The 23493-nt window shown below is 43.5% G+C and overlaps 3 protein-coding genes across 6 annotated transcripts; 2 read left to right on the top strand and 1 right to left on the bottom strand.

The window, feature by feature from the left end:
* Positions 1–85: 85 nt before the first annotated feature.
* On the top strand, positions 86–1782 carry znhit3 (zinc finger, HIT-type containing 3). Its single transcript, XM_021617387.2, has 5 exons — positions 86–263; positions 478–515; positions 685–753; positions 980–1066; positions 1255–1782. The coding sequence occupies exons 1-5, from the start codon at positions 196–198 to the stop codon at positions 1422–1424; spliced, it is 432 nt and encodes a 143-aa protein (XP_021473062.2). The 5' UTR covers positions 86–195; the 3' UTR covers positions 1425–1782.
* Positions 1552–19179, bottom strand: LOC110533290 (unconventional myosin-XIX). Of its 2 annotated transcripts, XM_036989574.1 has the most exons (24): positions 18832–19173; positions 17316–17469; positions 16588–16736; positions 16075–16188; positions 15790–15922; positions 15538–15607; positions 15186–15288; positions 13293–13389; positions 12995–13071; positions 12793–12883; positions 12434–12602; positions 12009–12082; positions 11626–11747; positions 11059–11172; positions 10527–10703; positions 9638–9778; positions 9394–9501; positions 9092–9162; positions 8681–8760; positions 6649–6809; positions 5272–5401; positions 4172–4257; positions 2905–3231; positions 1552–2708 (listed from the first exon to the last, which is right to left on the bottom strand). In XM_036989574.1, exons 1-24 carry the CDS (start codon positions 18877–18879, stop codon positions 2595–2597), a joined length of 2910 nt encoding a protein of 969 aa, XP_036845469.1. In that variant the 5' UTR covers positions 18880–19173; the 3' UTR covers positions 1552–2594. The 2 variants fall into 2 exon arrangements, with proteins under 2 accessions (XP_036845469.1, XP_021473058.2); XM_021617383.2 differs by lacking the exons at positions 1552–2708; positions 2905–3231; positions 4172–4257; positions 5272–5401; positions 6649–6809 and adding an exon at positions 7084–7960 and having other exon boundaries at positions 18832–19179.
* On the top strand, positions 19120–21918 carry pigw (phosphatidylinositol glycan anchor biosynthesis, class W). 3 transcript variants are annotated; one of them, XM_021617385.2, is made up of 2 exons: positions 19120–19357; positions 20404–21918. In XM_021617385.2, the coding sequence occupies exon 2, from the start codon at positions 20407–20409 to the stop codon at positions 21901–21903; it is 1497 nt and encodes a 498-aa protein (XP_021473060.1). In that variant the 5' UTR covers positions 19120–19357; positions 20404–20406; the 3' UTR covers positions 21904–21918. The 3 variants fall into 3 exon arrangements, with proteins under 3 accessions (XP_021473060.1, XP_036845470.1, XP_036845471.1); XM_036989575.1 differs by having other exon boundaries at positions 19144–19224; XM_036989576.1 differs by having other exon boundaries at positions 19151–19209.
* Positions 21919–23493: the final 1575 nt, after the last annotated feature.

The raw sequence follows: 23493 nt of genomic DNA, 5'->3' as shown, positions 1-23493 counted from the left end.
AGACAACAGTAGGTATCCCCTCTACCTTTTACTTATTGTTACCAGCGCGACTGGGCGGTACTTTCACCGCTGATTACGTCACGCTTCTTTTCTTTCCCCCCCCCCCCCAACACGTGTCTGTTCTGCTAGCTAGTTAGCAGTCGACGCATGACAATTTTGTTCCACGTTTATTTTGTTTAAAATATTACAATCAAAATGCAGATCTGCAATGTGTGCAGTGGAGAGACACCCAAATACCGATGTCCGGCCTGTAGAATCAGATAGTGAGTATAATTTCTTCTTGTTTGTACTTCTGCTGCAGATTTTTGAAAAAACAACAACATTTTAACAGCTAACGTTAGCTATCGCTACTAAAGCTACACAATCTAGTTAGCTACCGTTATTAAAGCTACATTATCTCGCTAGCTACAAAACATGCATTATGATTTGACATGTTCTGTTCCATATATTTTTTTTCTTTCGTCCTTTGTTTTTCAGCTGCTCTCTCAGTTGTTACAAGACCCACAAGGCCAATGGTAAGAACGTTGGTTTTTTCCCATTATAGTAGTATCTAAAGTCTTGGAAGTGGCTATCATTCATAAATAACTTTACACATGCCTATACAGTATATAGCAATAACTGATAACATACGTTATCACACTTGTTTGTGACATGAGTCTACCATCATTGGTTCCTTTTCCCCAGATACCTGCCAGCCCCTAAAACAGTCAGTCCCTCCTCCCGTTCAAGACCTAAATGGAGCATACAGCAATGGTAGGACATGATCAATGTTATACCTAGAACCTTCTCATCAATTCCCAGGAATGTACTCGCGTTTGGTGAGATGTTCAGAAGTTGAACATTGCAGACAGAAATATGCTTTATTCGTTGGGACCCGTTTCCTCATTATCTCTCTCTCAGGCATCACATTTATATATCACATGTGTGTTTGAAGAGCTGTTTAAAATACAGCAGTTTGATTATACACTCTGCTTGTCAGTTTCAGCAGAGGATCCCTGGACCGTTGAAGATCTCCTTGATGATGACCAGACAGATAAAGTACCACTTCAGAGGCTACGGCGATTAGGTGCGAAACGCCGTTGAGATTTCAGTTTGCACTCGGAACTCTTAAAACCCCGTTAACTTACTGGGAATATAAACAGTCACGTGGCTGCCATAGTTTCCACTAATACATGTATTAGTGGATGAATTGTGCTGTATGAAATGTTGTTCTGACATCTTTGCTGTAATATATTTGTTTATGCTTCTCCACAGGCAAGTCGGAGGAGCTGAGAGAGCTGCTCCGAAACCCACATCTCCGTCAGCTGATGAGCTCTTTGGACGCGGCCGACAGCAAAGCAGACGCCATTAAGACCGCAATGCAAGAGCCTCTGTTTGTTGAGCTTTCCGATCAATGCTTGCAGATCGTTGAGAAAAACGATTAAAAAAAAATGTACTTGCAGACAGAGCCGAGCCGAATACACACCGAGTCCATAATTCATGTTCACTTTTCAATTTGACAAAAACAATTAAATCCTGTGTTTCTTTCTGTGTAAATATACAACTGTATACTTATTTGTTAAATATTTATTTTAACTCGTCTTTGCAATACTGTGGTTACAACTAGCTCAGTCAGATCTTTATATAGCTGTACCAAGAACCCTTTGAAACACCTAGCTAGCTATGTTTGATAACACATTTGATCTGGGTATGGCTTTGAATACCCTTAATAAACAAACAAGATTGTTTAGTCAGTTCAAAATACAAACAATTCAAGGAAGGATTATACAAGCAGTGGGTTACAAAAAAAAAAAAATTGGTTACTCTAGTAGCAGATTGGGACAAGGCAACTATTGTAGTGGCAAAATACAGATCAAACGATACAATCCTTTGAGCATCTAGCATATAAACACGTCTTGGCATCAAAAGGTTGGTGTTTCTGCCGTGCCGTTTGGTTTAACACTGAAGCGATCAGCAGCAAACTGGTTGGCGTTGATCATAAAGCTTGTTCCAAGACATACTACTATTCCCTTACATGCAAAACACTGTAGTGTACCTCTAATAATGAAGCTTGTGCCATACAAATAGACTGGATTTGGTGTAAATGCCCAGCGTTTTCCCCTTGATCTGTAGTTGACTTTAGCTAAAAATTATACTTAGATTTGGTCTGTGAGCTCAAGTATACGGAATATAGGTTTTTAAAAAAAAAAAAACTGGTTTAAACAACATGTATCCCTGATGAAAATAACAATTTCCCTCTGAAAACAGGCCCGTCAATAACTTAAAATGCAGCAATATCTAAAAAATTAAACATTTACATAAGGAGTACAACAAATATCCCAAATGAACTGCTTCCCAAAGCCAAGTTCATCCACAGTACATTATTGAGTTGAACGCCACAGATTGAGAAAAGGCACCCAAGTGGTCATAAAGCCTGAGACTTTCAACAATGGTCAAAATATTTCCAATATGGCAGCTAAAGCACTACAAAACAATTTCTCCTGGTCCATTTATCTCTACAATACTTATATATAAAAAAAAGGTGCAGTTATATGATTGAGGCAGCTCACTTAAAAGTGCTGGATATAAATTAGGAACATAGAATGGGATCCCACTCAGGTGCTCTCTAGCAGTATCTGGTTTAAGCCGGTCACTCCATCACGCTTGTGGTCTGGATGCAGATCAGCGTAGAGCAGTGGAGATCGCTGGTAGTGGAGCTTAATAGACCCCTAATGAAATGGGAAAAGGACCACAAACAACAAATTCACAATGAAATTCAACAACACGTGTGGGAATTGTCTGGTTGAGGGGGTAGACCTAGGTCAAATGCATATATATTTTTTTATGTATATTTGAGGTGTGCTCGACTTCGCTTGCCTCAAGTATTACAAGTATTTGTCTGGAGGGGAGAGATGGTGGTCTTACCCTGGGCTGAGCCCTGATGGAGGCAACGCCCTGCTTGAATTGGTTGGTCTCCACCTTATAGTCCCCGCTCCTGAAGCAGTGTCCGTTGAGGCAGGCCATGACAGACATCATCTTCTGGAAGCCAGTAGCAGTCATGGACACAGTGATGGTGGGGGCTGAGGCCAGAGCCAAGCCCATGGGCCAGCCTCGCACCATGACGGGCTCCTGGATGCTGGAGAGCTGCACCGAGCCCCTGGCCCGGAGGATGGGGTCCAACTCTGTTGGCATAGCCTCCTGAAGATCCTCTGCGTCGTCCAGCTCGGCCTCAGCCAGGGAGTCCATCAGCGCCTGCAACACGAGGACAAAGGCTGAACAGTCACAACTCCTGTACTAGCTTGTCCTTCTTGCATGTCTGACAAGGACGGACCATCACGATGGAACAAAAAAAAAAAAAAACTGGACTTTGTTTTTAAAAGGGTGTATGGTGTATTTTCTCTGAATGAAGCATCCGTTAGTATTTAACATTTTCAAAAATCAAATGAATTCACTCCTGTAGGAAAGAAGAAATTCCTACATAGAAGAGACCGACCACTTGAGTTTAAACACCGTCCTGGAATTCAGACGGCGAGGATGGGAGCCAATTAATTCCAGAAAATCACGTGTTGCCCCCATTTTAAAATTGACCCTTTTTGTTTAACCAGGAACCATCCTTGGAGGTTAAAAACCCATTTTGTGCGAGGGTGACCCAGTGTAACGGATGTGAAACGGCTAGCTTAGTTAGCGGTGCGCGCTAGTGTAACGGATGTGAAACGGCTAGCTTAGTTAGCGGTGCGCGCTAGTGTAACGGATGTGAAACGGCTAGCTTAGTTAGCGGTGGTGCTAGTGTAACGGATGTGAAACGGCTAGCTTAGTTAGCGGTGCGCGCTAGTGTAACGGATGTGAAACGGCTAGCTTAGTTAGCGGTGGTGCTAGTGTAACGGATGTGAAACGGCTAGCTTAGTTAGCGGTGGTGCTAGTGTAACGGATGTGAAACGGCTAGCTTAGTTAGCGGTGCGCGCTAAATAGCGTTTCAAATCGGTGACGTCACTTGCTCAGAGACCTTGAAGTAGTGGTTCCCCTTTGCTCTGCAAGGGCCGCGGCTTTTGTGGAGCGATGGGTAACGATGCTTCGTGGGTGACTGTTGTTGATGTGTGCAGAGGGTCCCTGGTTTGCGCCCGGGTAGGGACGAGGGGGACGGTCTAAAGTTATACTGTTACACTAGCGAGAAGCCAGCAGGACTTCTACTCACCCTCCATTTCCTCCAGGACCCCTGGAGGACTATGGCCGCCCTGTGCCACCTCCGGACCGCTCTCCTGACCAGCCATGACCGTACCGCTGCAGGAGGAAGGGAGACGCGATCAGATAACGATACAGCCACAGAATTTTAAAAAAAAGAACACTATTACATCGTATCTCTATAGATCCATCACAGACAACCGTGCATTCTAGACATGCACTATTTTTTGTTGTCTTAACAGCTGTGTCAAACGCTGTCATCTGAATTAAAAAGGGACACTTTATCTGGATTAAATCATCGAGATCTGATCACCAAAAGGTATATCTGGATATTAACATCAATGTGACTCAGAGGAAACATAAGGTCAAGGTGTTGTTCAGGTGAGCTTAAGTTGTTTATATTCCTTCATAAGGATTTAAGTACAGCAACCCGTAGTCATCTGAACAGGGTTGCAGGCTCTACCATCTGGTGCCTCTTGGCCAGACAGACAGGAACAGCCAGGCCAAGACGTGCCCCCTAGACAGGAACAGCCAGGCCCCCTAGACAGGAACAGCCAGACCAAGACGGGCCCCCTAGACAGGAACAGTCAGGCCAAGACGGGCCCCCTAGACAGGAACAGTCAGGCCAAGATGGGCCCTCTAGACAGGAACAGCCAGGCCAAGACAGAACAGCCAGGCCCCTTAGACAGGAACAGCCAGACCAAGACGGGCCCCCTAGACAGGAACAGTCAGGCCAAGACGGGCCCCCTAGACAGGAACAGCCAGGCCAAGACGGGCCCCCTAGACAGGAACAGCCAGGCTAAGACGGGCCCCCTAGACAGGAACAGCCAGGCTAAGACGGGCCCCCTAGACAGGAACAGCCAGGCTAAGACGGGCCCCCTAGACAGGAACAGCCAGGCCCCCTAGACAGGAACGGCCAAGACAGGACACAGCCAGGCCAAGACGGGACACAGACAGGACAGACAGCAGTGGAGCTGTGTGCCATGCAATGATCTCCATTTGCCTAACAGAAGAAGTGGCAGACCCAGTTGGAGCGAGTCCATTGTTACGGAGCGCTATACTGTGACCTCTCCCGCTCTCACAGACTGCTAGGGATTTAGGTTTTGACCTTACCTGCTTGGATCAGGGTGACGGCCCGTCTCATGGCGTGACGTCTGCGTTGTTTGTGCCTGTGCCAGCAGCACTGGATAGAGAAGGCCCTCTGGGAGCACACCCGGCTCCTGTGTTCCTCCAGCAGCTCCAGCTATAGATTAGATCAGAACTGAGGATTAGGGTCTATCCCAGACTCAGCTCACAGTACACTGCTTATAGACAGGACAACTGTCTGGAGGTCACCTACGTTGATTTATAGTCTACAGGGGCCGAGCCGTCAGTCTGTCATTCCCAGAAAACATCCTATTCAATTCTTAATTCTATTGTCAGTCCATGGTGACAAAGGGTCTGCAGACTAGGGTCTGCTTTGACCTATCCCACTAGGCAGATGTCAGTTCAACGTTTAGTTTTGATTTACAATTGATTTTAGTTGTCAACTAACGTTAATTCAAGAAAACATTTTAACCATCTCATTGGATTTAGATGAAGAAGACGTGTTTGAAATTCCTTCACGTTGATAACTTTTATTTTTGGTTGCAAATCCAGATCAGTTTTCCACATTGATTCAACGTCGTCACATTGCTTTTGTTGTTGTTGTTGAAAAGAGGTGGAAAACAATGTTGTTTCAACCAGTTTGTGCCCAGTGGGATGTTTTGAGTGTTTATGTTCCACTCAACAGTGTGACACTGTTACAGCGTATGGATTAGGGGCCTTAACATACGACTCACACTTACTACACTGAATAAAAATATAAACGCAACATGTAAAGTGTTGGTCCCATGTTTCATGAGCTGAAATAAAAGATCCCAGAAATGTTCTATACGCACAAAAAGCTTATTTCTCTAATTTTTGTGAACAACTTTGTTTACATCCCTGTTAGTGAGTATTTCTCCTTTGCCAAGATAATCCATCCACCTGACAAGTGTGGCATATCAATATGATTAAACAGCATGATCATTACACGGGTGCACCTTGTGCTGGGAGCAATAAAAGGCCACTAAAATGTGCAGATTTGCCACACAAGACAATGCTACAGGTGTCTCAAGTTGAGGGAGCGTGTAATTGGCATACTGACTGCAGGAATGTCCACCAGAGCAGACATTGGTTGACTGATTAGCTGGACCTGGCTTCCAAGTGGGTGGATCTGGCTCCCAAGGGAAAGGCCTACACCCTCCCAGGTCCACCCACAGCTGCACCCCTACCCAGTCATGTGAAATCCATAGATTAGAGCCTAATGAATTTAATCATATGAACTGTAACTCAGTTAAATTGTTAACTTTATATTTTTGTTCAGTATACATAACTGGACTTCTCAAGAGTATTAAATCTCATTGATTTGATAAAATCACAGAAGTAAATTCAACCAACTATGATGCTGAAGACCAATACAGCACTGACCATGGAATTAGTCAGGAACACTTTGGTCCTGCCGCAGTGCACCAGCGAGCTGCGGGCCTCGTTGTCGATATGGCGCGAGGCGTCGAGAGAGTGACTTAACACCACCCTGAGAATATCAGCCACAGCCGAACCGAGAGCTTCCTTGTTGTCCGCCTCCAATCCTGACAGAGCGAGAGAGAAGGGTTAGAGACATAAACAGACTGACATCTATATGAAGGACTGCCCCAGGGCAGTGATTGGGGACATTGCCCTGTGCAGGGTGCCGTCTTTCGGATGGGACGTTAAACGGGTGTCCTGACTCTCTGAGGTCATTAAAGATCCCATGGCACTTACAGTAAGAGTAGGGGTGTTGACCCCGGTGTCCAGGCTAAATTCCCAATCTGACCCTCAAACCATCACGGTCACCTAATAATCCCCAGTTTACAATTGACTCATTCATCCCCCTCCTCTCCCCTGTAACTATTCCCCAGGTCGTTGCTGCAAATGAGAACGTGTTCTTACCTGGTAAAATAGGAAGAAAAAAATGATAATTATTTTGATTCAAGGTAACACTTAAAATGGTTGCTTCAAGGTTAAAGTGAATGTTGTTGACCCATTTGGTTTCTACTGCCAAACCACACAATGAATACCCATTTGGTTTCTACTGCCAAACCACACAATGAATACCCATTTGGTTTCTACTGCCAGAACACACAATGAATACCCATTTGGTTTCCACTGCCAAACCACACAATGAATACCCATTTGTGTATTTGAACACTTGATGGCATGCCTGTAAACCATGGTATGAGGCAAAACTATGTAGATGTTGAGAGCTATACCACGGTATTTAGGTTCTAGAGCTATACCACGGGTTCTAGAGCTATACCACGGGTTCTAGAGCTATACCACGGGTTCTAGAGCTATACCACGGTATTTAGGTTCTAGAGCTATACCACGGATTCGAGAGCTATACCACGGGTTCTAGAGCTATACCACAGGTTCTAGAGCTATACCACGGGTTCTAGAGCTATAAAGTGTCACCCCATAACAATGGACAATTAGCATAAAACATATTTCCGTTCTGGAATTACAACCAAATAGCGTCAACTTGACCGCGGGACAGATCATTAATTTTGACAGCAAGTCAGAGCAAGCCGGGAACGTCAAGAGAAGGAAATAGCACAGCATGCAATGAAGAAATTGCGTAAGCATGCGTTTTTTTACCTGAGAGATTATAAAATTGTTGGAAACGTATTTTAGAAAAAAGTCAACTCTAAGGAGCTCCAGAGTAGGAGGGGAGAGTACACGGTCAACTCTAAGGACAGGAGAGCTAGCAGAGAGAAGAGAAAAGAGCCATCAGCAAGAGAGAACAAAGATAGCAGAAGCCCCTGCTGTATTCATTCTGATAAAACTTGCCATATGACCAAAGAGTTCACTATTCAACAGTTTGTTGTCTTTGGAGTCAAAGCCTTCGGAAAGTATTCACGCCCCGCGTTATAGCCTGAATTCAAACTTGATTTAAATATACTGTATATAGAGCTTTTCACACCGGGATTGTGCAACATTTGGACATTATTCTACTCAAAATTCTTCAGGGTCTGTCCAATTGGTTGTTGATCATTGCTAGGCAACCATTTTTCAGGCCTTGCCATAGATTTTCAAGCCGATTCAAGTCAAAATGTGGAGAATGGTGCTCCGTAATGTGTTGTGTTGGATTTGACACGAACATAACACTTTGTATTCAGGATAATTAAAAAGTGAACTGCTTGGTCACATTTTTTTTTCAGTATAACTTTATATAGTTCCTTGTTGCAAACAGGAAGCATGTTTTATAATGTGTTTTTAATCTGTACAAGCTTCCTTCTTTTCACTCTGTCAATTAGATTAGTATTGAGAAGTAACCACATTGTTGTTGATCCATCCTCAGTTTCCTCCTACCACATCGATTTAAAACTTTTTTTTTTTTAAATAGTTCAAGTTTAAAGTCACCATTGGCATAACGCCAACAAAAACACTACCTACAGTACATGTCTCCTGATGTCAGACTTACCTTGCTCACCAGCTCCTTGACGAAACAGTGTCAAGTTGGAAATCAGTCCATAACGCCGTGTGAAACTCGTATAGGGAATTCTGCACAGACAAACAAAAAAAACAAAGTGAGATGGAAAGCGGCAGTCTAAATCAAGAGGAGATTTTGTTCAGTATAACCCTCGTCTTTCTGGGTCAGTGGTACTGATGACAGTGCCTCTTGTGTAGAGGTTCAAGCCCAGTTCAGGAAAGAGATCTGCTCTCTATAGTATTGCAAAAATCCAGAAAACCAGGCTGGGAGATCCCAGGAATTAGGAGGGAATAAGCAAGGAATCCAGAATCCTCCAACCAGGATTTCTGGAAAACCTGGGAAAGTTACTTGAAATTTGACACCCCTAACTCTGAACAATACACCATCCTCCTCTGACCTTACCTTATTGGAAAGCCTGCTGCACTGATGTGTATGGTCTCTACAATCCCACAGGCCTCCAGTTGCATAATGACCTAACAATGAAATCATAAAATGAATGAAGTCATAAAATATAGCTTTATAAGAGAGAGTTGTAGAACATATTAAATTAAAAAATACAATTTGCCTAGTGACCAATATCGGAGTTATCAAATTGTCATGATTGTGTTCCAAGAAGACAAAAACATCTACTGAACAAAGACGATGATGATGATTGATGCGTTTTCATGGTTTGTTACCACGTCAAAGCAGTCTCTTTCTCCTACCTCCTCCTTTTTGAAGGTGAGAGGCCTGCAGTCTGTGTTGGGTTTGATGCAACGGGTGTAGTGAGGAGTGGTGCTGTGTAGAATCTTCATTAGGTTCTCCAGAGAGTTCTATAAAGGGAGACAATTACCATCCAGAAAATATGGAACAAGAAGCTCTGAGGAGTTCTAGAACAAGTGAACGCCACAAATAGAGATCAACAATTAGAACAGAAGGATTCCTAACATCTAGGATGGTTTGCCTCACCTTGAACTTGGAGACCACAGTGACCACTTGTCTGAGTCCCCTGGTGCCTTGACCCACTGGGTCTCTGTCAGCAAACAACTGGTGAAGCAGAGGGTTCTCAGACTTCTGTAGCAGGTGGATTAGTTCTGGGGGCACTGGGTCCTATTAGAAGGGAGAAGGGTGCTTTCAGTGTGAGTCTTCTCATGAAATTAAGTCTTGCAATGTCCTTTGGCTCTGAAGTACAGTGCATTCAGAAAGCATTCAGACCCATTCACTTTCTCCACATGTAAATTGGATTTCAGTTTATTTTATTTTTTTATACATTTGCACAAAAAAAAAAATCAAGAAAACAGTTTATGCTTTGTCAAAAAAAAAAATGTTTAATCCATTTTAAAATAAGGCTGTAACTTAACAAAATGTGGAAAAAGTCAAGGGGTCTGAATACTTTCCGAACGCACTGTATGTTTGGTGTTAATTAAGTCTCGTCACGAAATTAAGTCTTGCAATGTCTTCTGGCTATGAAGTATGTAGGGCTAGCATCTTTCACAGACTTCCATACAGTAGTGTGTGAATGGACCAAACGTGTCAGTTATCCATTATAGAATCAGCACAGGGGAGTCTTGTAAATACATTTAAAAAAGTGTTTTTTGCGATCAACTAATGAAATGTATTTATTTTACCTTTATTTTACAAGGCAAGTCAGTTAAAGAACAAATTCTTATTTTCAATGACGGCCTTTGGCACAGTGTTGTTCACTGCCTGTTCAGGGGCAGAACGACAGATTTGTACCTTGTCAGCTCGGGGATTTGAACTTGCAACCTTCCGGTTACTAGTCCAACGCTCTAACCACTAGGCCACCCTGCCTCCCCAAATGATTAGCAGCACCTTCCACAGCATCGTTCCAACGTACCTTGTTCTTCTCCATCATGCCTTCTATCTGGTAGGAGACTTTGCCAGCATAGTGAGCCACAGTGAAGTGGGGCTGCTTACTGAACTTGTCCCAGCTCATACTGCCGTTGTCAGACAGCTCTTTCTCCAGACGAACCCTGAACTGCTTGGCGTCGGAAGCTCGGTTGAGAAGGCATTCCTGAATGGATGGATGGGTTAACAGACAGAGACATACGAGTAACGTAAATAACCAAAAGAGCTTGATATATTGTTTCTGTACAACAAAATGAAATAGAAAAAAGGTAGCTCTAACGCAGTATTCTAGAGCGGTGGATCCCAACTCCGGTCCTCCAGTACCCCCCTCAACAGCACATATTTGTGTTGTGACTCTGGACAAACACAACGGATTCTACTTGTCAACTAATCATCGAGCCCGTGTTGAGATCAGGTGTTTCTGTCCGGGTCTGCAACAGAAATGTGTGCTGTTTGGGGGGGGGGGGGGGGGGGGGGGGGAATACTGGAGGACCGGAGTTGGGATCCACTACTGTACACACCTCATTGAGGAGAGAAAACACTCCGATGGGGATGCCCTCTATCAGATCCAGACAACCCTGGTTGTCCTGGTATTTCACAAACGACCACTCCAACCCTTCTGAGACGTACTCCTCCTAAGGGCGAGAGATTTCACTGTTGAGTACTAGATAACCAAGACGGCACTAGGTAACCAAGACGGCACTAGGTAACCAAGACGGCACTAGGTAACCAAGACGGCACTAGGTAACCAAGACGGCACTAGGTAACTAAGACAGCATTTTCTTGTCCTCCAAAGTGTTACACGCCCTCTGGCTCATTCAGAATGGGAAAATCCAGTCTAGTTCTACACAGATTAGCGCCCTGAGACCGGAGGCTAGAACCGTATAGCCCCCAAACAACTCTGGACCTCGAAGCCAGTCTCCCTGCTTTTTATCTCTTCTTCCATTGTTCAATTAATAAATCAGGTAGAACAGAAAATCCGCCGGCGCCGTACTTCGTAGGGTCAGAGGTTAATACCCCTGATGTAGAGTGTAAAACTAGAAAAACACAGTTCGCTATTTCAACTTGAATTTAGCTTAACCAGCTACCTGTTGGGCTTTGAGATAGTGGGCTACAAAGTGCTGCTGTAGTTTCTCGTTGGCGTAGTTGATGCATAGCTGTTCTAGGTTGTTAAACTGAAAGCACTCAAAACCATAAACATCCAGCAGACCTAGAGAGAGAAAGAGAGACAGAGCCACAGAGAGAGAGAGACAGCCACAGAGAGAGAGAGACAGACGAAATGTAATAAATTATATTTAGCAGACATTTTAAATTGAACCCACTACACCGGTGTAATTACAAAGGAAAAGTTACCCCCCCCCACAAAAAAAGGACAGGTTCAGCTTAACCAGATTGACAAGTAAACAAAGCATTCCTTTTTAATTATTAATATGGGAGATATTACGTCATTTTAAAAAAAACACCTATTTACCTATGAAATTACACCAGGTCGAGTTGTCTGCACATATGCTGTCGTTGATGAACGTAACCAACCATTCAAATAATCTGTTTGGAAAAATAACAAAAATAAAAAATAACATTCAGTACACGTTACACAAATGGTTGATTCCATTGTAGTTACAGTACACATTAAAAGGGTGTGATATTTTCAGAATGAAGTTGATGAGGGAGAGGACAGGCATGTCTTTCATCCCAACAGACAAGAGCTGGACCTCAGCCCAAACGCATGTTTCTAATAAGTATAACCTCTCAGAACCTACTTTAGGGGAAAAAAAATGTAAAGTTTTCAAAATCACAACCTCTAAATATTTATGACAGATTTTTTTGTTTTTAACTTAGGAGTGATTATAAACGAGGTTATGAAGGAAATATGTCCTCTCGGTTGGTCTGACTCACTGTGCATAGACGACCTTTGCGAGGCAGTCCCTCCTGACACTGCAGTCTGCCAGGGAGCAGGGCTTGAAGAGAGCACTCTGCTTCCCTGCCCTCAGGGTGCGTACCCTGAGGCATGTCTGCAGTTCCTCCACCGGGACACACAGCAACGATGCACAACGATGCATAAAGTCTACAGGATGAGACAGGAGGATCATGTAAAAAAACGCTCTTCAAATAGGACTCATTGATTGTTGAGACCACGTTGGAGCTGAACTGATGTCTGAAAAGGTTTGAGAACGGAGTCAGACAACAGTTTCAATTTAACTGAATTTAAATCTAAAATGCCAGAAAGGGATCTAGTGAAATATCAGATTAAATACCTTTGGATTTCTCCTCGAGGTCACAGGGTTGCGATTCATCCATGGCAGAACAGAAAGTCACGTTCCCCAACTGAAGAAGACCTGCTAGTATCTGTTAAGACAACAGGAAGTTGTGGTAGAAATATATTTATGAGTGATTATGTGGAGAGGGTACAGGATCTTCTTTGGAATCATTTAGGTGATTTAGTTTATATCCTTCTACCCTAAATATATGTCCCTGCTTCTCTGCATTGATGCCCAGGTGTACCATAGCCTCTACAGTCTCATCAAAACAATCCTCTGCAAAACAAGAAGACAGAGAGAAGAAGAAGACAAAGAGAAGAAGAAGAAGACAAAGAGAAGAAGAAGACAAAGAGAAGAAGAAGAAAAAGAGAAGATAAAATCAGAAACTGGGAACACTGACCTGATTAGAATAAAAAGACATGCTACCTTTACATTCAATACTTGCAACCGATTAGAAGCTATTTGTTTAGAGGAGGATGAGGACACAACAAATGTACCTTCCAATGTCTTTTCAGCATTTGGAAGCCAGGCAAAACGTTGGTCATGTGACATCTTCCACTCCCTCCTCTGCTCATCACTGCCTCCTGTCATCATCTGAACAGAATGTCAATGCATATATACACTGCTCAAAAAAATAAAGGGAACACTTAAACAACACAATGTAACAACAAGTCAATCACACTTCTGTGAAATCAAACTGTCCACTTAGGAAGCAACACTGATTGACAATAAATTTCACATGCTGTTGTGCAAATGGAATAGACATCAGGTGGAAATTCTAGGCAATTAGCAAGACACCCCCAATAAAGGAGTGGTTCTACAGGTGTTGACCACAGACCACTTCTCAGTTCCTAAGCTTCCTGGCTGATGTTTTGGTCACTTTTGAATGCTGGCGGTGCTTTCACTCTAGTGGTAGCATGAGACGGAGTCTACAACCCACACAAGTGGCTCAGGTAGTGCAACTCATCCAGGATGGCACATCAATGCGAGCTGTGGCAAGAAGGTTTGCTGTGTCTGTCAGCGTAGTGACCAGAGCATGGAGGCGCTACCAGGAGACAGGCCAGTTCATCAGGAGACGTGGAGGAGGCCGTAGGAGGGCAACAACCCAGCAGCAGGACTGCTACCTCCGCCTTTGTGCAAGGAGGAGCAGGAGGAGCACTGCCAGAGCCCTGCAAAATGACCTCCAGCAGGCCACAAATGTGCATGTGCATGTGTCTGCTCAAACAATCAGAAACAGACTCCATGAGGGTGGTATGAGGGCCCGACGTCCACAGGTGGGGGTTGTGCTTACAGCCCAACACCGTGCAGGACGTTTGGCATTTGCCAGAGGACACCAAGATTGGTAAATTCGCCACTGGCGCCCTGTGCTCTTCACAGATTAAAGCAGGTTCACACTGAGCACATGTGACAGACGTGACAGAGTCTGGAGACGCCGTGGAGAACGTTCTGCTGCCTGCAACATCCCCGAGCATGTTTGGCGGTGGGTCAGTCATGGTGTGGGGTGGCATTTCTTTGGGGGGGACGCACAGCCCTCCATGTGCTCGCCAGAGGTAGCCTGACTGCCATTAGGTACCGAGATGAGATCCTCAGACCCCTTGTGAGACCATATGCTGGTGCGGTTGGCCCTGGGTTCCTCCTAATGCAAGACAATGCTAGACATCATGTGGCTGGAGTGTGTCAGCAGTTCCTGCAAGAGGAAGGCATTGATGCTACAAACTGGCCCGCCCGTTCCCCAGACCTGAATCCAATTGAGCACATCTGGGACATCATGTCTCGCTCCATCCACCAACGCCACGTTGCACCACAGACTGTCCAGGAGTTGGCGGATGCTTTAGTCCAGGTCTGGGAGGAGATCCCTCAGGAGACCATCCACCACCTCATCAGGAGCATGCCCAGGCATTGTAGGGAGGTCATACAGGCACGTGGAGGCCACACACACTACTGAGCCTCATTTTGACTTGTTTTAAAGGACATTACATCAAAGTTGGATCAGCCTGTAGTTTGGTTTTCCACTTTCATTTTGAGTGTGACTCCAAATCCAGACCTCCATGGGTTGATACATTTGATTTCCATTGATAATTTGTGTGTGATTTTGTTGTCAGCACATTCAACTATGTAAAGAAAAAAGTATTTAATAAGAATATTTCATTCATTCAGATCTAGGATGTGTTATTTTAGTGTTCCCTTTATTTTTTTGAGCAGTATATTATATAAATATATATATAAATATAATATATATATAATATATAATATATATATATAAAACACACTAAATGTATTGACAGGTCAGGCACACACACATAAGATATTACTTAACTTACAATTAACCAGAGTTAATTAACATTAACTTTCAATTCATCTTTGTAGTCAAGAGTGTGTCTTTAACTTGCCTGGTAGAATATGTGAAAGTTTCTCTCATTAGCTGGTTGTCCAGCTACCCTGGTCTTCTCCAGTAGGTATGTTTGCACGGACGCTCCCACCAGCAGCTGAGACCTGGACAGATGACAAAATGACATTTGACATGCAAGTTGCGTCGTCAGCACAAAACAGCCTTTTCCAGTTAAGATTTATTGTGACGTTCTCATACCTCTGTCAACTTATTTATTAGGTGTCTGCAGTGATAGCATACTACTCTGCTCTCAGATCTGTCGGTGCCATCTTGTCAACTATTATGGTCATAGTCATCAATGACCACTTGGCTAAACAGGACTGATCTAGAATCAGATAGACAACCAGACATACCGGTTGAGCTGGAGCTGGATGTACTTCCCAAAGCGGCTGCTGTTGCTGTTTCGTAAGGTGCAGGCGTTGCCTATATAAATAGGGGCCCAGTAAGTAAACAAAGCATGGAATGAGCCCATATAGCAACAACAATCATCATGTCAATCGGACACATCAAATAAATACCACATTGATTAGCTAGATCCAGGCATCTTTATCCCAATATTGGCTAAGTTGTTGATATTAGAAACTAAAAATGCTTTCCAGTCTCACCAAAAGCCTCCATGATGGGGTTGGAGTCCAGTACCCTCTTCTCTATCCTCTCCACGGTGTCCTGACTCTTCATCAGCGAGGAAGACGCTGCTACAGTGGCATAATACTTCATAAGGCAACGAGAGGTCCATGTCTGGTCAAGAACAAAGAGACAGTTGATCTGAAATAATTCAGGGTACTTTTAAAAACAAACAAAAAATGTTACACTTCCATTATTGACACTTCATAACAGTGTAATAAAAGAGCGTAGACATTTTATATCCACCATTATTGATGACGTTGTACCTTCCCTGCTCCGCTCTCTCCGCTGACCACCAGAGACTGGTTCACGGGCTCCACCTGGCCTTGTACATTTCTGTAGGCCTCCTCAGCCACTATGAAGATGTGGGGTTTGGACTCCTGGACAGACAGAGAAAACATTTATTAGAGACAGTCGTAAGAATTCATGAACTGTGACTTTCCGTTAGCATTTTTTTAATTTAACCTTTTATTTGACTAGGAAAGTCAGTTAAGAACTAATTCTTATTTTCAATGACGGCCTAGGAACAGTGGGTTAACTGCCTTGCTCAGGGGCAGAACGACAGATTTGTACCTTGTCAGCTCGGGGATTTGGGTTCCGGTTACTAGTCCAACGCTCTAACCACTAGGCCACCCTGCCACCTCATATTTTTAAACTATTAAAACATTAATTTACCCAACTTTGTTTCATGTGTTATATATATATATATATATGACATTCTATAAACCAAAAAGGCCATGATAATACCATTGATAAACAGACGAATGGTTGTACAGTACCTGTGGCTGTGGAGCACAATGGTATTCCTTCATCACATCCAAGGAGTAGAGGTCAGGGACTGGCTGGAAAGGGTTGAGGGCCACCAGGGTACAGCCAGCATGGGTGTAGAACACCTTCGCCCTGTACCTGGCTTGTAGGCATTTCAGCACTAACCACAGAAAAACACACAGGGATTTACACATGGAACACATGGGGATTTACACATGGAACACACAGGGATTTACACATGGAACACATGGGGATTTACACATGGAACACACGGGGATTTACACATGGAACACATGGGGATTTACACATGGAACACACAGGGATTTACACATGGAACACACAGGGATTTACACATGGAACACACGGGGATTTACACATGGAACACACGGGGATTTACACATGGAACACACGGGGATTTACACATGGAACACACGGGGATTTACACATGGAACACACAGGGATTTACACATGGAACACACGGGGATTTACACATGGAACACACAGGGATTTACGCAGAAAAACACACGGGGATTTACGCAGAAAAAAACAGGGATTTACACATGAATTAACAAGAAAACAGAAAGTCTAAACTAGTAGCTAGTTTGTTAAAAGAGGAACCATTGTTTAAAGTCCCTCTGAAATATATGTCAGTTGCAGTTCCAAAGCGAAACCAGCCTGACTGCTGTTGAGTCATGTCTGGCTCTCTCCAACACAGAGGTAGCCATGGCTTTGGGCCTACCTGTTGTTGGGGTCACGGGGTTGACTTTGGTGAGGTCGTCGTAAGTGTGCAGTTGACCCTCGTCTAGGAGGAAGGCCTTGACCTCTCCCTCCAGTGAGTCATTCAGAGACTTCCTGTGAGCAAGTCCAGACTTCTTCCTGACTCCTCCTTTCACCTGTGGTAACCAAGGGAGAGGACCAGGGTAAACACCAGAGGCCTGTACTATTCCACAGGAACGCAGGTCTGTATCATAACAGGCGTTAGCATTAAATGAGGGCTTTGCACTGAGATTAATCTAAAAAGACTTTTAAACAATTACCGCTGAACATTTTACAAAAACACATTTACTTGAACAGACTGGCCTACGGGACAAACCAGACTGGCCTACGGGACAAGCCAGACTGGCCTACGGGACAAGCCAGACTGGCCTACGGGACAAGCCAGACTGGCCTACGGGACAAAGACTAACTGCACCACAGCTTCAGTCAGGAAACTACAAAAACAGCTGTAGGTTAAGTCGATTTACATTCAACAAAATAAACGTTTAATCTCCAGCTAGCTTGCTTATCCTAAGTGTCTAGTTAGTGTGTTCTCTAGACATCTTTATTGGATTGGTTAAATCCTACCAAATGCTTGAAATGGTGCTCAGTTAAATATAGCTCTTTAGTCTGGCAACAGATGCATGAAATATGTGCATTTTGCATACAACGTGTGCAGAGGCATATTTTATTTTTTAAATGTACATACATACCATCAGCGTTGTCGTGATACAATTGTTTTACCTTATCATAAAACAATCATGATCTATTTACGCTATTTGTCATGTGAAACTGTGTGTAGCTTCAAATCACGTGTTTTTTTTAAAGCTATGTTTACACATGAAAATGTTCGTTGAGCACTAGATAGCATAAAAGTATGAGTCTATAACGGGGTGCATTTTATGCTCCGTTGTCAATGTTAAAATGTATTTGTATTCAATTGGATTGTAACAAGTGATGATTGCTGTCAGGAAAAGGTTGAAAATAACTGGTCTTGGGAGATTTTTCAAAAGGCTGAATGAAGACAACTCTAGATTATCGAATTTTGTCAATTCTATGAAACTGTGAGGAGATTCATGACAGTTACAGATTAACTGTTGCATATCAACATACATGAGCTACACAGGTGTGGCAACAGCTAGGCAAAATGTCACTGTTCTAGACCAGAGTTTCCCCGGTTTGCCCTAGCACTACACTACTGATTCAAAGCATCAAAGCTTGGTAATGAGATGGTTATTTGAATCAGCTGCTGGGGAGAAGAAAATAAAAAACGTGCCCCAGGACCAAGTTCGGGAAACCTGGTGTAGACAACATTTTTTTTTATGTAACGCTACACTCTGCTGAACAAGCCCCTCTACGCAGAACAGCATCAATGCAAGATAAAGCCGACTTTAGTTCATATTCAGACGTCGATTCATTGAGAAATTTGGAATTCATTAAAAACACTTTAAATACAACTAACTACCAAAGTTTTCAAAAGGCCCCCTGTTGTCTCTTACCTTTTCCCCGTGTCCATTTCCTATGCGCTGACTCCTCTCAGAATTCATGGATTTTGGAAGTTGTCCCCGCCGCCCTTGCGAAGAGTAGAAAAGGCAATGCTGTTAATCAATGATTTTCCCCCCTTGACACCAGGCACAAGTGAATCAGACTTTAATATAATTTAGATGTGTCGGGTGCATAGTCTGTCTTGACTATTCCGCCGCCATTTGACATGGAATGTGAAACTTTCCCTATCCCTCTGTGATAAAATTCCACAGTGAAGGACAAAAAACACTTAACCCGCCTCGTTTTGCTCACACCGGCTGCTGAGACATGGGCATAGTACGCACACTCTTCGTGACGTAGAACACAGAAACGCCCAGCTGCAGAACGCGGAAGTAAGAATTCACCAGGTTGTGGTAGCTTTTTAAATACATTCATCGAGGATGTGGGCTACATTTTATATCATCCGATTAATCTAGGACGATTCATCTATTATAAACAGAGATTTGTTTTGAACCAGGCTAGCTACCGAAGCAAAGTGCGGTAGGTGGAAAAAAATAATCTAGTATTTTCTGTGTGTTTGTGATGTTAGCGCCAAATGCTGGCTAGCCAGACTCATTGTCTCATTGAGGCGTAAATGATTTTCAATCTTGTAATCACATTTTGTAATGAAATAACGAGTTGGTTGGCATAAAAGTAAACTTATATTTGCTTGTACTTTATTTATATATATATATATATATATATATATATATATATATATACTGCTTAGCTATCTCATGCAACAGTCTCAACTGGATCCTGAGTAGGCTCCCGGGACTGCAACTCAGTGCTTGAGGCGTCACTACAGACCCTGGTTCGATCCTGGGCTATCACAACCGGCCGTGATCGGGAGTCCCACAGGGCGGCGCACAATTAGCCCAGCGTCTTCCGGTGTAGGCGTCATTGTTAAATAATAACGCGTTCTTTTAACTGACTTGCCTAGTTAGATAAAGGTTCAAAAATAAAAATAAATCTTTGCTATGTTCAGCTCTGACTTCACCTCATTGAAGTTGAAATTAAAACAGTCATGGTGCTTTCAAGACAATTGGGAACTCAGAAAAAACAAGGTCAAATCATGACGTCAGTGGTCTTCAGGTCGGAAAGTCTGAGCTATAGAAAGCCCTAGTTTTGCCCTAGTTTTGCCCTAGTTTCCGACTTAGAATTCCGAGTTGGATGACCGTTCCAACGATTCCACGCTAGATAATTGACATTAAAGAAAATTAAATAAACACATTTTATTTGGGGTAATGGCAGGGGTTATGGTAGGGGTTAGGGTAATGGCAGGGGTTAGGGTAATGGTAGGAGGTTAGGGTAATGGTAGGAGGTTAGGGTAATGGTAGGAGGTTAGGGTAATGGTAGGGGTCAGGGTAATGGCAGGGGTTAGGGTAATGGTAGGAGGTTAGGGTAATGGTAGGAGGTTAGGGTAATGGTAGGGGTCAGGGTAATGGTAGGGGTTAGGGTAATGGTAGGAATGTCCTTATATCCTGATGGCTACTGTCCAATACTTTGAGGTGTTGGAATGCTGATTTTCTTTTCCTCCTTTGTAGGAAATGTCAAGTCAGAAGGAATTGAAGGAGGCGTTCGTCAGCAATCTGAATGGGACCAGCCTTGGGGAAGTTGCCCTGGGCTCCTTTCTGGCCCCACTGTGCCTGATCAGCCGAGGACTGTTTCTGATTCTATACCATCTGGGTAGGGGGGCGCTCCCCCTCCCCTGGATCGCCCACCTCGTCCTGGACTTCTCCATGATCATACTGCCCCTGGTCTTATCATGCACCGTTCTGAGTGACATCCTTCACCTAGTCATCCTGGGCCTGACTGTTGTGTCTGGGGCTGTGCTGTGCTATATCTACCGTACCAAAAGGCCAACCAGGCCCAGCGCAACTTCTAAGGACACTGCTGCCAAGAGCTTCTTCCAGAGCCATGTTCAGTGCGACCAGGTGCCCTTTGTGACGATCTTTCGAGTCCTGGTCAATGTGAAAACGGCCATTAGCATTCTAGCTGTCGACTTCAGCGTGTTCCCAAGACGCTATGCAAAAACGGAAACCTATGGAACGGGGGTTATGGACTTTGGTGTTGGAGCCTATGTCCTCGCCAACGCCCTGGTCTGCCCAGAGGCACGGAGGAAGGAAGTCTCAGGATCCAAGTTAAGCCAAGTGGTTAAACAGCTCGTGTCTGTCTGGCCCCTGGTCATTCTAGGCTTGGCCAGGCTGGTGAGTGTGAAAATGTCTGGTTACCACGAGCACGTGTCTGAGTACGGCGTGCACTGGAATTTCTTCTTCACCTTAGCCATAGTCCGAGTGGCGGCCTCTGTGCTGTTGGCTCTGTTCCCTGTCAACGGGTCATGGCTCCTGGCCCTTCTGATTGGAGGACTTTACCAAGTGACCCTGGAGATGTCTGGACTGAAGTATTCCATCATCCACAACAATGACAGGACGGGAGGTTTTCTGCAAGCCAACATGGAGGGGGTTTCATCTGTTGTGGGCTACATAGCCATCTATATGGCAGGGGTCCAGATTGGACTGTATGTAATGCGACCAAGGACACAGGTCAAAGAGTGGATCAGAGTGATTTGGAATCTCTTATTGGGAAGTGCTGTGTTGTACACTGGCTTGATCCTGTGTCAGGCCTCTGTTGAGCCAGTGTCTCGCAGGATGGCCAATCTACCGTTCTGCCTCTGGACCGTTGCCCAGTCGATGTTTTTCTTGTCCTGTTTAGCAACTGCTGATGTTATTTTGTTTTTTATGAAAACGGTGTCAGGTTGCGTACTGGTGTCGTCTTCCTGGTATCCTTGTAGAAAGGAAGCCTCTGTATCTGAGGAGAAAATGGAGAAAAAAGTTCAGGGACTTTGTCTCATTCAAGCTGTGAACCGTAATCAATTGTTGTTTTTCATGCTTGCCAATTTACTGACTGGAATCACAAATGTGCTAGTAGATACATTCAACAGTAGTGATTACATTTCTGTGTGTGTTTTGCTGTCATACATGTTCATAAATAGTTTTGCAATATATATTTTACATCTCATGAAAATCACAGTAAAATTCTGGTAAGCACAGTGCCATTCTCTTTACAATGACTGCCTGTTCTTCTTATTTTAATTAAGTCGTAGACTTATTCCAATACACTGTAGTGTTTTGTTACATTGTTTTCCATATTATAGTTGGTGTTAAAGGTCCCGAACAGTCATTCTGATTTCCATGTAAAATAGCCTTTTGAGTAACTAAAATATCACCCATAATTTAATAAAAAAATGTTCTCTCATGGCTAACTACCAGGAAGTTAGAAAATACAGGCTGGGTGGGCAGGGATCTTATATTCATGAGCTCCCCTTGACAGACAGGTCTTTGAAACGCCTACGCCAAGCAACGTGGACACAGTGTTGCAGTAAAATCATCTCAAGCTAATTTTGGTGAAACACAAAACAACTCTAAACATCACTAACCGTGTTTTGATCCAGTTTTAATGTGGGTAAAGTCATACCGTATTAAAAGAAAATCATGACAGCTGTGATGAAAACTGGTAGTTTCAGGACAATCTTTGTAAATGCCGACATGCCTGGGATCTTTTTGTGTCTGTAAAATTAATTATGTGAGAAATGGTGTTGGAAATGCCTTTATGTGCAAGAATATCAAAGGTAACTTGGAGTCAACTCGATGATATGTTGTGTGGTACGCCCACTATGACCCCGGGAACCGTGCAGTTTATTAGGCTACAGATTAAATAAATGATGATGAACTTCACAGGGTGGTGAAAGTGCACGGTGATGAGTTTATGCACAAAGTAAGTATCTGGATTTACTTCGTTCAATTTTGCACAGTAGCTACACCTAATGGAAACAGGTGATTTTTCCTTTAAATTATTATTACAAATATACTTACTTTACTTGTGTTGTTCAAACACTATTGAATTGAGAAATAATACATGTGTCAGATTCACCAAATGTATTTGTGTTTCTAACACAGAAAGCATGCAGTTTATTAGGCTACAGATGAAATAAGTTATGATGAACCTCACAGGGTGGTGAATGTGCACGGTGATGGACTTGATGCTCCTTTCCAATAAATATCGAGGGTCTTATTCTGGTGACATGATGATCGATGCTTGGCTGCTGTTTAACAAATACTATTTTTTTAATCCCATCATGTAGACTATACCCACATTGTATCTGCCAGCTGTTGGCTGGAGCGCACATGCCAAGACCAGAGGGCACAATCCCTAATATAACGCTAAATGTTTTGCTACAAAACCTTCAGTAGAGTTGAAAATGTGATGGAAACCCAGTTAGCTTGTATTTTTTATTTGGTACGTGGGAATTGAACAGCAAAAGTAATTTTGATGTGCACTACGTCATCACGCACAGCCAAGTACATTTGATGGAAAATACCTCTCTGGTGGGGAAATGCACATATTGTTTTTTATGCAGGTTTTAGAATATTAGCGTGAAAATCGGTCGCCATTTGGATGAAAACCTAGCTACTGATGTCAATTTGTTTTATGCTTCTCCCGTTTGGCATGTCTAGCAGCATTGACGGATGTATTGACGACAACTGTGTCAGAGTTTTGAACTAACCTTTCCTCCCTCCCTCCCTTCCCTCCCTCCCTCCCTTCCCTCCCTCCCCCCCTCCCCTCCCTCCCTTCCC

The sequence above is a fragment of the Oncorhynchus mykiss genome, chromosome 10 (assembly GCF_013265735.2).
Source record: "Oncorhynchus mykiss isolate Arlee chromosome 10, USDA_OmykA_1.1, whole genome shotgun sequence".
In the NCBI taxonomy this organism is placed as follows: domain Eukaryota; kingdom Metazoa; phylum Chordata; class Actinopteri; order Salmoniformes; family Salmonidae; genus Oncorhynchus; species Oncorhynchus mykiss.
The sequence above is the reverse complement of the archived record's forward strand: the minus strand, read 5'-3'. Positions and strand labels throughout refer to the sequence as shown.

Coding starts and splice junctions, on each gene's coding strand:
- znhit3 (XM_021617387.2), top strand. CDS start 196: ATGCAGATCTGCAATGTGTGCAGTGGAGAGACACCCAAATACCGATGT. Junction 754..979: donor AAATGGAGCATACAGCAATG/GTAGGACATGAT, acceptor TCTGCTTGTCAG/TTTCAGCAGAGGATCCCTGG. Junction 1,067..1,254: donor TCAGAGGCTACGGCGATTAG/GTGCGAAACGCC, acceptor GCTTCTCCACAG/GCAAGTCGGAGGAGCTGAGA.
- pigw (XM_021617385.2), top strand. CDS start 20,407: ATGTCAAGTCAGAAGGAATTGAAGGAGGCGTTCGTCAGCAATCTGAAT.
- LOC110533290 (XM_036989574.1), bottom strand. CDS start 18,879: ATGAATTCTGAGAGGAGTCAGCGCATAGGAAATGGACACGGGGAAAAG. Junction 17,470..18,831: donor GAAATGGACACGGGGAAAAG/GTAAGAGACAAC, acceptor TGGTTACCACAG/GTGAAAGGAGGAGTCAGGAA. Junction 9,502..9,637: donor CTGTGGTCTCCAAGTTCAAG/GTGAGGCAAACC, acceptor CTCCCTTTATAG/AACTCTCTGGAGAACCTAAT.